At 47.1% G+C, this 14,355-nt stretch overlaps 1 protein-coding gene across 2 annotated transcripts in view; it reads left to right on the forward strand.

The window, feature by feature from the left end:
* The window catches only part of PTCH2 (patched 2), an 85,561-nt gene extending 71,683 nt beyond the window's left edge, over positions 1-13,878 (forward strand). For both annotated transcript variants that reach the window (XM_078671771.1, XM_078671772.1), the window contains 6 exons: positions 1,203-1,340; positions 2,454-2,596; positions 6,817-6,916; positions 7,664-7,948; positions 8,784-9,305; positions 11,391-13,878. In XM_078671771.1, coding sequence (XP_078527897.1) covers positions 1,203-1,340; positions 2,454-2,596; positions 6,817-6,916; positions 7,664-7,948; positions 8,784-9,305 — 1,188 coding nt within the window. In that variant the 3' untranslated portion in view covers positions 11,391-13,878. The remainder of the gene's footprint in view (positions 1-1,202; positions 1,341-2,453; positions 2,597-6,816; positions 6,917-7,663; positions 7,949-8,783; positions 9,306-11,390) is intronic.
* Positions 13,879-14,355: the final 477 nt, after the last annotated feature.

Raw genomic sequence — 14,355 nt, forward strand, 5'->3', positions numbered from 1 at the left:
GCGTGGCCTTCGAGGTGGAATGAGGGGGATCCTCAGTTGAAGTGTACGTGGCCTTCGAGGTGGAATGAGGGAGGCTCCATTGAAGTGTATGTGGCTTTAGAGGTGGAACAAGGGAGCCTCCGTTGAAGGGTATGTGGCCTAGAGGTGGAACGAGGGGGCCTTCATTGAAGTGTACGTGGCCTTCGAGGTGGAATGAGGGAGCCTCCATTGAAGTGTACGTGGCTTTAGAGGTGGAACGAGGGAGCCTCCGTTGAAGGGTATGTGACCTTCGAGGTGGAACGACGGGGCCTTCGTTGAAGTGTTTGTGGCCTTTGAGGTGGAATGAGGGAGCCTCCATTGAAGTGTTTGTGGCCTTAGAGGTGGAATGAGGGAGCCTCCGTTGAAGTGTACGTGGCTTTAGAGGTGCAATGAGGGAGCCTCCGTTGAAGTGTACGTGGCCTTCGAGGTGGAATGAGGGATCCTCCGTTGAAGTGTACGTGGCCTTTGAGGTGGAATAAGGGAGCCTCCGTTGACGTGTACATGGCCTTTGAGGTGGAATGAGGGAGCCTCCATTGAAGTGTACGTGGCTTTAGAGGTGCAATGAGGGAGCCTCCGTTGAAGTGTACGTGGCCTTTGAGGTGCAATGAGGGAGCCTTAGTTGAAGTATACTTGACCTTCGAGGTGAAAAGAGGGAGCCTCCATTGAAGTGTACGTGGCTTTAGCGGTGGAATGAGGGAGCCTCCGTTGAAGTGTAGATGGCCTTCGAGGTGGAATGTGGGAGCCTCCGTTGAAGTGTTTGTGGCCTTCGAGGTGGAATGAGGGAGCCTCCATTGAAGTGTATGTGGCCTTAGAGGTGGAATGAGAGAGCCTCCATTGAAGTGTACGTGGCCTTCAAGGTGGAATGAGGGAGCCTCCATTGAAGTGTACGTGGCCTTCGAGGTGGAACGAGGGGGCCTCCGTTGAAGTGTACGTGGCCTTCGAGGTGGAACGAGGAGGCATTTGTTGAAGTGTCGAGGCCAGTGAGGCACATTGAGCAAGACTCTACTGGTGTATGCGAGGTCAGGAGTGGGAAATGAGAGTGATCCCCGAGAAGTCCAGGACGCCAGTGACTGGCAGTAAATGAGATTGCGTTGCAGAGCGTGAAGCCGAATGAATGAGACCAAAGTCCTTAAAGCTGTCTTTTGAGAACTGGTGCCTTAACGCAGAGGTCTCTTTCCCTCCAGGTCTTTATCTTGGCCATGATGACCGTGGAGCTCTTTGGAATCATGGGACTGATGGGCATCAAGCTCAGCGCCATCCCTGTGGTGATCCTCATCGCCTCTGTGGGCATCGGAGTAGAGTTTACTGTCCATGTGGCTCTGGTAAGTGTCCTGCAGCCCGCTCCATTACACACTGGGATAGAATGACTGAAACAAACGTCAGACTAAATTCCATAAACAGTTTTTGTTTTCCATATCTCTTTCTGAATGCTGGACGATAGCTGCTTCCTGCTGACTGGGGGTGAATGTTTTGCCATTGTGCAACATTTCATCCATCATCTTGTGTGTTTTGCTGTTCACCCTATGTGGGAAGGGTATGCCCAGACATGGGTCCCGTGCTCACTACGCCACTGGAGTCAAGCTATCCTGGCTCAAGACGGCTGATAGCCAGAAACCGGTCCTAGGATGCTTGATTCCGGTCCAGGGAAGACATGGCTTGGCAGTTCGGGCTGGACTGTTCCCATGAGGCACAGGGTCAAGACTGATTTGCATATGGCCATGTCTGAACTGGGGTGGCTTGGTGAGCAAAATAACGATGGATTAAACCCAGATCTGTGACTGGGGGTGAATGTTTTGCCATTGTGCATGTCCATCATCTTGTGTGTTCTGAGTCTTCTGAAGCCAGGGTTGCTTTAGCCTTCCTAATCTCTTAGGGATTTGGAGCATGCAGGTGCTGGTGCTGCAGTTCTGCCTTGTGACCAGGCAAAGCAGGGCGGTGGATGAAGTCAGAGCAGGGAGCACCTACTTAGCAGCCAGTCACTTTGTGCTCAAAGCGGCGATCCCTAGTAGCTAGACTGCCCTTGGTATGTTGTATGTCCTAGAGTTAATAAAGGGTGATGCAGCAGTGACGCCTTGTGGCCAGTCTGGGTTCGGCATTATCTTGAGGCCCTGGAGGAGCTTGATAGGTGCCCTCCTAATAGCGACTCCCAGTGGTGGATCAGTGGAGAGCTTGTTTATAGTACGAAAGGAAGCTGGAAGATAGTGGGTGCAATGGTGTCTCCCCCCAGTGGCCATTTAGTGTATGACATTAGCTCACATCCTGTTAAGTGTTTTCTCGACATTTACTTGATATAAAAATATCAAACCATCCCAGTCTTTCTAGGGTTTAAAGAGAAACATATGTTCAAAAGTATTTCGACAGGTTGAATAGAACAAGGAATGTAAAAATTGTGATTTTTTTTTGTGTTAAAGCTATCTGTTTTTTTTCTGTTTTAGGGCTTTCTTACGGCTATTGGCAACAGGAACCTGCGATCAGCCCTGGCTCTGGAGCACATGTTTGCGCCAGTGATGGATGGTGCCATTTCCACCCTCCTGGGAGTGCTTATGCTGGCCGGCTCTGAATTTGACTTCATCTTGAGGTGCGAGCATGTGCTACTTTTGGAATATTCTTCCCTCTCCCTGTTCCGCAGACATTTTCCGCTCCCCTCTCTTCTTTCCTTTGCCTCTCATTCTCAACTGCTGTTTCTTCAGCCTCATCTCCAGGGTTCTTTAGGTCCTGCATGCTGGCTTTTTGGGGGTGTTCCTTCATCCTCTGCTGCACCTATTTTGTTCCAAATAGTCCCTCTGGCATGTGTCTTGCGGAGAGCATAGATCTGCTTAGGACGCAGAGCGAAGGCCAGGACTGTGCTTGTAAACATTGCCCTCGGTGGAGGCGCCAGTCATGCTTTTTTGATTGTGGGGCCATGGAGATGGGCGGAGAGTTGTGTGTGCCTTCACGAGGAGATGAACTGAAATGGCGACCCTTGCTGTGAGATCTTCAGAAATGGGGGGCTTTTTGGAGAGTTGTGGAGAAGATAGCGAGACCTGAATGAAATCAGACTGGGTCTGTGCCCTGCTACCGTGAGGGCAGCACGAGCGATGCAAGGCTCTGCATGATCCGGGCTGCACTGGAACCGCTGCTACCCTCCAGATGTGCCCGGTGGATTGAGGGCACACTCTTGGCTTAGACCCTCATCGATGAGCACCCCTGCAGCCGGATTGGCGTCCCGGTGCGTGGATTGCTTGCTGCTGTAGTACTGGTGGAAAGATCCTTCTTAGGTTTTGGTATTGCCAGCGCTGCTCCCAAGCAGACCTATTGCTTACATTTTACATAGAGTGGACTGTGGATCTGCTCCTCGCAGCCATTGGTTTTTTTTAAGCAGCCTCTTTCAACCTTTGGCTTGAGAGTTTGTCAATCATGCCTTGGTATTTCTCTCTCACCTCCTGCTTTCCGTCTCCACTCGGTACTTGCATTGAACTGCAGGAGCGGCTGCTTTACAGGTACTGTCTGCCCCTGCTGGCTCCTGCCCCTGGAGGGTGTGCCAATGCTGCAGACCATGGCACATTACACCCAGCCCTAGTGGCTTTGCCAGTGCTTGTTAGCTTTCCCCCCCTTGGCAGCGTGGCTGCCCTTTCGTCGGACTGACTGTCAGAGGGAAACAGCTTCCTTGACACGCTGCCCCTTTGAGATCATTTGACCCCACAGCTCGCCCGCCCCGGCCTGCGGGCACCGAGCCCGCCGGGCACAGCTCGCCACCGGGATCCCACCCGCGCCGCGGACCCGGAGACAGCGGCGCGTAAATATTTATGGAGTGAAGAACTCTGTGATTACACGAACAGTGAAGCGTCCTGCCTCCCTCCCACCCGCTCTGGCCTGGCTGAGGTAAACAAAGATGGCGCCGGGCCTGGGCTGAACCGGCCTCAGCCTGGGAGGTCCTGTTGAGCCAGGGGAGGGGGAGCCCCGGCTGGCTCCGGAGCAGCATCAGTATCGCTCATGTCAATGTTTCTCTTCAGCGGAGCGTAGAATAAACAGCTGAAGCAGCTCGGCCATTCGAGACCCGCCCCCTCCTTCCACCCTCTCCCGGCTCCCTTCCTCTCCCAACCCCAAAACTAAACACTGAGTGGAAAAGATGACAAGGCCTCTGGTATATAAACACGCGGCATTCCTGCAGGCCACTCGATCTCCCGCGCTGATCCGAGCAGGAAGCGCGGCTGCGGCCCGGATCCGAAGAGAGGCAGACAGACAGACAGACCTGCATGCTATGTGCTGCTAGCCCGAGGGCCTGTGCTGACCCTGTGACAGAGGACACTTCCACCCCCATACCGGTGGCGCCCATCTAGTGTCACCTGCAGGATGATGGCACATTCTTTACGGAGGGCAACCCCTTGACCGTTATTCCTTCCTACGGCTAGATAGTCACTGCACAGGCCCTCATGGCAATGCTGCCCCCTCAGAGGAAACAAGCACACCATCAAACACATGCTGCCCCTTCCAGGTCTCCGCTCCAAGCTTCTGTCTCCCAAGGTCTCCTGTCAATGGCCTCTGATTGGCCTGAATCTCTTCTTATACCCCCAAGTCCTGCAGTCTTCTCTTGGACTCTTCTTGGCCCGGGACCTGCTACTTCACGCATTCTGCCCCGCCCAGGTCTCCCAAGGCCTCCTGTCGATGGCCTCTGATTGGCCTGATTCGGTGCCAGCTCTCGTTGTGCCATCAGTACCAGTAGCTGTGGCTCGCCCCCACCTCTGTCGAGCTGCCCTCTGTTCTGAGTGTAATTATGAGCCTCGATTCCTGCTGAGATGGGGTCACGCCCTAAAGTTCCCTTGCAAGACTTTTGACAACCATAATACCTCAGCAGTCACAGAACTAACACACGCTGTAAATTAAAAATGGGAATATGAAGCTCGGCCCTCCAAGTCGAGGCTTTTAATTATTTTCCTTTCTCCTCGTCCCGCTGTCCTTTTCTTTCCTTTTAGTTTGTCCCCACTCACCTCTTTTAAGGGACTGACGCCTCTCCTCATCTATCCGCGTGTTTCTCTTCTTCTCACCCCTCCCCCTCCAGTTACCGAGCAGCTGAAAACCTGAATTCTTTTTCGGAGGACAGGGAAGGCAGCCCCTAATATAAACAGCCATTTCAGGACGCGGCAGGGCCGCACTGATAGATCGGAGCCGGGGGCAGGGGTGAGAGGGCCGCATCTCGAGGGAGATGTTGCCTGAACTCTTACTCACAGTCTCTGCAGTGTAAAAGAAAACCTGGAGTTAGGGGCGACGAGAGAGTGCCGGGAGACCCCCCCTGCAGCTCCACCACGCTCTCACTCAGTAAGTGGCGAGAGTGAAGGCCCACCCATTGCTTGGGGTGTTACGAAGAACATGTGGAAAAGTTTGAGTTTGGGTTCCCTCTGGCAGGGTTTTATTGACGTGATCGGCATTTTTATGTGAAAGCCTGTAAAAAAATGAGGGAAAATCAATGAAAGCCGGTCTTTTCCATCTGAAATTAGCAGTGCAAACAGGAAGTATAAAAGTACATGAGAATATTACAAAATGCGCAGTAAAGCAGGCAGGCACTTTGCATGCCCGTGGCCCTGTCCCATTTTGAATATATGAAGACATGGGCATTTGTCTCTTCAAAATGTGGCTGGGGCAAAGGTTCAGGTCGAACCTCCCCTCCTGGCTTCTCGCGGAGGGGTTAACATACGGCCTGGACCCCAACCTCCATACCAACGTGCCACATGGGAATATATATCTCCATATAGAAACTTGTGTTTAGATACTGCTTAAACTACAATGTGGCCAGGCCCAAATGGACGGGGATTAACAACCAGCCCGCCCCTTCTAAAAATGGTACTATTGTTTTTTTTCTTTATGTCACCACCTTGAAACTTTTCGTTTTCCTCACACTTGAGCACTCTCCTTTACGCACGTTCTCCTTGGAGCAACCCCCACACAGAAATACCGAATGTAGAGTGTATAGCAACACCTGACATGAAAATAAAATGCATTTGCTTTTAAAATTTGGTTTGTTGCATTCTCTTTGTCATTGTTTTGAATTATTTATTAAGTATCATGAGCAGACTTATGTTCTTTTAGTATGTTCGAGAAATGATTTACCAAATATACAAAGGATTACTGATTGACCTCTTGCTTATAAATAAGGTTTAGGACCACTGTTTTTTGTACCAGACTGTACCCAGGTACAGGAACATTTTGAGTGACCCCATTTTTTGTAATAGCTTCTCTGGAAGGGTGGCAGTCAAAGCTGTGCAAAATTCTGCACCTGATGCCATTCAAATGAACTGGGCTTTTTATCCATGCTTCGCCGAGGGAGTCTGGATTCTGTCCAGATGGTCATGTGCCAAATGGCAAGTTTGAGGACCTTTTTCTGGTGGCTTATGGAAGGGTTCGGGGGCTCTTGAGGGCAGGAGCTATCTCATGGACCTTGTGGTTAATGCCAGCCAGCTGCTGAGGGTTGAGGACCTTTTTCTAGAGACTTTTGAAAGGTTCGAGGCGCTCTTGAGGGCGGGGACTGTCTCATGGATCCTGTGGTAAATGCCAGCGGCTCCTGAGTGTTGGGGTGCTTTTTCTGGAGACTTATGGAAGGGTCCTGGCGCTTCTGAGGGTGGGGGCTATCTCATGGGCCCCGTGGAAAATACTAGGTTATGAATAGGTTTCAGATTAAAGTGAAGGGTCACTGCTGAGGGCACCATGGCTTGTATTGGCAGTGCTTGGTTTTGCTTTAGTTGCACCTGAGGTCCAGTGGGCTGCGCTAGGTTGGATCGGGAGTCTGCCAGAAAGGATCTCACCCTCTTTACTCTTTCTTTCCAGGTACTTCTTTGCAGTCCTGACAATTCTGACCATTCTGGGCCTTCTGAACGGACTGGTGCTGCTCCCTGTCCTGCTCTCTGTCATCGGCCCCCCCGCAGAGGTAAGGCACAATGCCATCATTTCATTTCATGTTCCTCATAAGATTTTCAGATAGCTCATCAGTCCAGTCAGGTTGCGTTCTGTTAAAGATGGCTGCCCGTGGCCCAGTGCAGAGCCACCATCTCACAGCAGTCTAGTTCTCTCATCTGAACATATCAGAACAGGCCCAGTGTCTGCAAGAGCTTTGTTACAATGGGAACCCACTAAAGATTGACTTTATAGCGTTTCTTTCGTGTATAGGTATTTGGAACAGAAAAATGTTTGTCTGTACTCCTAGTTCCCGGTGGTTTCTTCTAATACAAGTACTTGCATAGGGTTCGTTGCCAGGTGGTTGTTTAGCAGTGTTAATTGTGCCCTATTGTTAGTTGTAGAAGGCCACTAGGTTTTATGATGAAAGCTTGCTAAGATTTTGTAGGAACACCAGGAGCAGCCGGTGCAGGTAAGGTGAAGTAGGCCGCTCCTCAGAAACACCAGTGTTTGTAATGCTAGGCTCTAGAGGGTCTCTTGCTTCTGCTCTCGGTAGGGTGTTTTGGTTGTTGCCCATATGAACATTAATAAGGTTACTAATATGTTTTTGTAGCTTCCTACATATAAGTGGCTCCGTAAGGTCTACGTCTGTCCCTACCTAAGGTTTGCACCAGTCACGCCCTATGGTTTTCACCAGTTGCTCTCTAGGGTTGGCTCGCTAGTTAGCATGCATGCTGTTGTACTGAGACATTGATTGGTCTTTCTCTTTCCACAACATCAGATGGTTCCAGCAGACAGTAGCAACCACTTACCACCACCTTCGCCAGAACCCATCCCGCCACCTCTCAATCACCACGGCTTGTATATGCAGCCGCCTCCTGCCAGACACAGCTCTTTCATGGACTCGGACTCGGAGTACTACTCGGAAACTACCACCACAGCCACCTCTGGGGCTGGCGACGAGGATCTGCACTTGTATGAGCAGCGCAGCCCCTACATCATCCCACCACCCCCTTCGCACATCCTGCTGGAGAACAGCAAGGACCCCAGCTTTCCCAAAATCACTGTAAGTATCTATTGGAAAGACAAAGAGGGGGAATGCATTTGTTTGCGTATGTGAGTTCAGGTATGTATATGTGTGTAATTAAGTATGTGGGTGTGCCTGCATTAATGTTCGTAAGTGTGCTTGTATGTGTCCTTAGGCACCTGTGCTTGTGTGGATGTCTCTATGTCTAGGTTTGTGAGTTTATCATGCTATGGTGTTCCATGTTTGCATTATGATTCTGTGGTGCTACATGTTTGCAGCCCTTTGTACTTGCTTTTGTCTGTAAACATGTATATGTTGTCATTGCCCATACCACGCCTTCTTCATGCTGAACCAGGTCACTATTACCTTTAAGGTGGCGGCAGGCAGTGGCTGCCCAGCCTCTCAAGTGTGCTCGTGTTTCTGCTTCTTGTGGGGACTTCATTTTGCTTTCCTTTTCTAAGCTTTGAAGTTAGAATTTGGCAGAAGAAAGTGGGACGATGAAGATGCTCTGTGGCGGAGCATGTTTCACTTGTTTCTCGTATTTGTTCTGATATTACGTTGCTGGATCACACTTAACAGATTCTGTAGTATGAATCTGCTTCCGATTATCATCCCATGCATAGTCTATGTTTTATTTCTTCCTAATCCTGTGCATCAGGTGGAATGTGGCTGGTTTGAATAATTCCAAAAGCCATATTCCGAGGTTCCCTGCATCCATGATTAAAAAAGGCAGATCATGAATGAAAAAATGACCTTTTGCTGCAGATGTCCTGCTCCTGTTATTCTACGTGGATGACTCTAAGTTCTTTGTTGAAATGAGGTGCTTTTTGCTTGTTGCTCGGTGGATGACGCCTCTATCCTTCTTGTCCACCAGGTTGTGAAGTCTTGCAATGAAAGCGAGGACCTGCCACCCAAGAAGGACCCTCTGGCACCGCAGCAGCCTCAGCCCAAGGTGAACACCTTTGCGTCGCAGATCGTCTGCCAGGACCTAAAACATTTCCAGCAGCTGGAGCTCGGCGAGAGGAGGCCGCAGCCCCCCAGCCACAGACTGCACAGGCCTGGCAGGCCTAACATTGTGAGTTCTAGGACTCAACCGCGGGCTCTGCCCAACCACACTGCTCACAACCACCCCCGGACTGCACTGCCAGCCTACAGCACCACAGTGACTGCCACTGCCTCGGTGACGGTGGCTGTGCACCCTAGACTGCCTGGGGCGGTCCAAGGGTACGCCCATGAGGGCTTTGTGGACATGGAGTCAGACTGTTGTAGAGACTCTTCTCCCCCACCTGACATGATTCGCAAGAACAGGAGGAACGGGAAGCAGCAGCTCGAAGAGTTGGAGTTACAGGACTTCGAACAGAGCAGGCGACTGGAAGACACTTCTGCGAGGCACTAGGTCAGTATTTATTCCAGACTCTGCTGCCTTGAACCTTTGCATGCTGTCCTCTGAGTGTTCAACAATATTCCATTGAAATTCTTTCATAGAATCAGTCATGTAAGCTGCTGCTGTGATGGTACTCTAGGCACATACTTCAAATATTCACACACTGAGCTATATATATATATATAACCTACCTTATATATATATATATATATATATATATATATATACCATCCATGTATTGATGTGTCTTTATTAATTTACTTCTAATCCAGCATCCAGCATCTCCAATTCACTACCCTATATCTCACCCTATACCGCTCTCAATATATCCTCTACAGCCACACTCTGATTCATCCCAAACCACATTTTACTACTATAATTCCTAAAATAACCCTTCCTGGATTATTCCCTCGTCTACCCCTCCTTGCATCATCTCAAACCTCCTTTACTATTCAGATCTCCTGACTCTTCCCCCTCTACTCATCCCCAACCTCCTCCTACAGCTATGATCTTCAAAAAGCACTTTCTAGACCCTTCCCTCTTTTATCCCTCCACTAACCTTTTCAATCCAACTAAGAGACTCATATGTCCACCGTTAAAATTATTTCATATTTCCCTATAATGATTCCCCACTAATCCTGTTTGGGTTCCGTAATAGCGTGCTACCCGCTGAAAAGCGCTTTGACACTTCATCAGGGGTAGCAAGTGCTATATAAATGCAAACACTTCCCTCTTCAATCCCTCCGCTATCCTTTTTCAATCCAAATAAACGTACAAGTCCACCACTCAAATTAATTTCCTATATCCCTATGCCAATTCAGCCCTAATCCTCTTTGGGTTCTGGAGTAGCGTGCTACTCACCGAAAAGCCATGTGATGCCTCATCAGGGGTAGAAAGTGTTATATAAATGTAATTACAATTACAATATGAGTGCCATTCTTTCTAAAGTTTTTGAAGGTTACCAGATGACTCCATGTGAGCTGAGGCAACATGTCACAATCTAACAATTGTTGTACTCTAGAACGTAGTTTGCATTGAGGTCAGCGAGAGCTACTCTCAGAAGGCATTGGGTTGGTATCCAAGTGACCTTTCCCTTGAGGGTCTGTGGTTGCAAGTCAGTAAGATATGATAGATGAGTGTGTTAGTGCACCTGCTGCATTAGACTGCTAGACACTGGGGGAATGACAGCCCGCTGTCTTCCAGAGGCGATAGAATTAGCAGCACAGTGCTTGCGGCTGACTTTCTGTAACACTCTCGATCAATTCCTCCTTATACATTCCAGCTTTTAGTAGAAATCAGAACCCTTCCAAATCTTTAAAAAAAAACTACAAAGTATAGTATTTCTAAAGGCCATCTTTCATTTCTAGAGTATTACATTGAAAAGATCGATCAAACGGAATGGACCGAGATTTTACAATTATGTTTGTGGGGCATAATAGTAAAAAAAAGAAATCAAGCACATTCTTTAAGTACCGTGCATTTTCTCTCATGGTAATAAACATAGGGCAGATATATTACAAGGTTATCACAAAAGAAAATAGCCATCCAGAAAGGAAATAGGCATTGAAAAGAAATGGCTTTTTAGGGAAAAGGGATAATGGTGGAAATTAGAAATGAAGAGGCAGAGTGAACAATATATTTAAAGTAAATAGGCATTTAAATGATCATGCAAAAATTAAATAGATATCCAAAGAGGACAATAAGGTAAGAGTTGCCTATGGGACAAACTTGTGCCTAGAAAGGAAATGGAGGTGCTAGAAAGGGTTTAAGGCCATAAAGGAAATTTACAATTTTAAAGGAATTTTAAAAAGAAAATGACAAGAAAATAGCATCCAGCAAAGACATTGACTTTTATATATACATTGACTTTTATATATTAAATGGATGGACAGTGTGAAAGGAAATATATATATCTAGAATGGGAGCAAATATTTCCAATAGAAATTAACGTTTAGAAAGGAAATTCTTTGAGCCTCTGTTCCTCATACGCATCAAATTTCAATTTCTCATGCAGTCTGTACGTCAACTTGTAAATAGTAAAGGGAATAAACCAATGTTTTGTGTGGGAAGCACTCTAATCTGTTTTTTTCCTTGCAGGTTTCTGTGAAAGAACAGTAACCCAGCAGCAGAACTCCCTCCACGCTTGAGCTGATCTCCCGCCAGGCCTTGCAAGAAGCAGATCCCTCCCATCTTTTGTACAGAAAGCCTCATCACTGCCAGAGAGTGTTAAATATTATTAATATTATTAGTTATAATAAATAAATCAAGATAAAGTATTAGAGACCCTCTTTTAAGATATATTTTAATACTAAAATTTATTTAAAAGTGTACTGTATAACTCAGTGTGTGCTCTCATGTGAAGGCGCCTGGCTGGTGTCCGGGAGTGCGGTGATGGACTTGCCGGACCTTCCCGCATAAGTCCAACTGCTTGACATGGACAGAAAAAAGAGAGCAATCTCTCGCCAGGACGTCTTTTAGAGTGAAAGACAATATTCTGAAATATTGTGCTGCTATACTTCCATTACAAAAACAGACTGTATGACATTCACAATTTGATACATTTTTGAAAGATTTCTATAAAGGTGTGGCCTCTCTTTTTTATTACAAAGCCAGTGGCAAGCGATGTGATCCAAATTTGGATAGCTGCTTTTCTTCTCTCCTTTTTTCTCTGAAGGTTCGTTAAATTCGACATTAGGCAGTGTACTTGAGTTTTTCCCTGGGTAATGGCACCCACTGAGGAGCTTATCAGTTGCCAAATTACTCCTAATTTCTCTAGCAAAATTAGAAAGTTGTGCTCCAGCATATCCGCTGTCCTCCAAATCACACCCTTCTGTATCCCTGGAGAGAGCCGGAACATGCTCTTCCCAGCATCGCAGAACGGTCAAAGCTCTTCCTTTCAATGGCAACAACCTCAGTTACTCATTGGCTCTCTACTCCACCCCAAGCCCACCATGCTAATCATTTTCACAGCCTGCAATGGAAAGTTGACTACCTGTAAGATGAGGTCGTTGACAAGGAGGACATTTTTTCCAAGATTGACAACTTTGAATATTCCCAGCCATTGGATGGGAACTGGTTCTTCCTAGCTGCAAGAAAAAAAGTCTGCTTCCGCAGAGGAAGTCCATGACTTGCAGCACCCCAGGCAAGTCTCCTGACATAGGGCTTGAGTCTTGCTGCAATGCTGGTGAATGGTCTCACCGCAGTCAGCAGCCTGCCACTATGTTGTTGAAACTCCAAATTAACATCGATTTTGCCTCTTGTTTTTGTGACTAAAAAAGATGCCACATTCCTTCATATCTATGCAAAACGTGCTCTGGTTAGGAAACGTGTCTGATTTTTATTGTGTTTCTACAGAAAGTGTTTCTGGTACAGGGTGCACATTTCTCGCACTCTTCTCCCCATCTCCCAGGGCCATTTCTCTGTTAGGGCCAGACATTGTAGCACTATTAGATGATTCCTTCTTCAGGAGCATTTACAGGAGGACACCAAGGAGGTTATCCAAGAGGAATAGACCCAAATACTTAAAAGACCATTGAGGAATCACCTGGCCCTGGATCTGTCTCCTACCCCCATGAAATGTGTAGGACTAGATCAGAGATAAGCTAATGTCCTTTCTCACTCTCCTTTGGGTGGGGTTAATTTCACTAGTCCTGGCACTACCTGCTGCTTCGAATCCTACCCGGTCGTAAAATGGCAGAGGGAGAGGAAAAGAGTTAAGGGCAGCCTTCTTCAGGGTGACGGCAACACCAGCCTATGGCTGAGGCAGCAGGGCCATCTCACCTTACCTGGACAGAATCCTAAAATTGCCCACAACATCCCATAGCTGCTTAAATACACAAAACAACAATAATTGTAGCTTTGGGGATGGAGCAGTCTTTGGTAGTGTTGGGCGGCTTTGCCTTTTTCTCTTTGTTTTGGGTACCAGGAATCTGCCACTTCCCTCTCCTTCAGCAGAGGGGGCTGCAGTCTCAGGGGTGGTTCCTGGAGCCTTTCCTTTTCACGTCCCTGGGTGACAGTCCTCCAGCACAGGTCGGATCACTGCCAAATGGGCAAAAGCATATGAATGTCAAAAGTCTGAGCTATTGGTTTTATACAAATGTTTTTATTAGATTGTCTTTTGTGTGTTTTGCTTATGAAAATGGCAGCTCGATGTCAATGTCTAACGTAATTTTAAGGCAGAATATGGCATAAAAGACGAATATGCAGAGCCCCTTTCGCTGTTCCAGAAATATGTGTTAAAAAGGGAAAATAATCCAACTTGTACATCATAGGTACTACTAAAATGAAAGAAATAGGGGTGATACATGAGATATATATGTTTTCTATGTATAGAGAAATATATAAATATATATATATATAAATATAAATATTTCCATGACTACAAAAGTGAATTTCCATGATACAGCTTGTTTTCATTTGTCTGTTTGTATGTTTAGTGGTTATAGCTTAATACAAATTGTTGTAATGGCATATAAATTATTTATATTAAGAGAACAAAGTTTTATTTTTGTAGTTGTACAGATGCTAGCTATTTGACTGGAGTTTATTTTCAAAGAGTAAATATATATTATATATATACCTACAACCATTGGCTGTTGTTCTTTTCTTCATTTTATCAAACGACTGTCTTGTGTCAATATGTGTGTGTGTGTGTGTCCCTACAAGATATTTTCTGGTTTTGCTGGGTGAATCCTTTCTGGATTCACATGTTGTGCATTATTCTGCCATCTAGTGGTTGGGCCCGGAATTGTTGTATTTGTCCCATTTTTCCCTCCTGTTGGTGGGCATTGACGTACCACCATTTGGTGTCGCTGTGCTCCCTCCGGAAACTCCCATCTTTGGTCGCTATCTTTAGATTCTCTTTTTCCGCTGTTGAGTCTGTATCGATACAGAAAAAGCTCCATATTTTGGAGAGATGAATTGATGAAAAATCGGGAAAAAATCAAGAAAAATCAACAGGACATCGGATCAAGGTACTGGAGAGCGCAGAAGGCGAAGTAACAACCTCATAGACGACCGGAGAACAATTGTGCGTGCAGGGGGCTCCCTGTGCGTAGTAATG

The sequence above is a fragment of the Lissotriton helveticus genome, chromosome 1_2 (assembly GCF_964261635.1).
Source record: "Lissotriton helveticus chromosome 1_2, aLisHel1.1, whole genome shotgun sequence".
In the NCBI taxonomy this organism is placed as follows: Eukaryota; Metazoa; Chordata; class Amphibia; order Caudata; family Salamandridae; genus Lissotriton; species Lissotriton helveticus.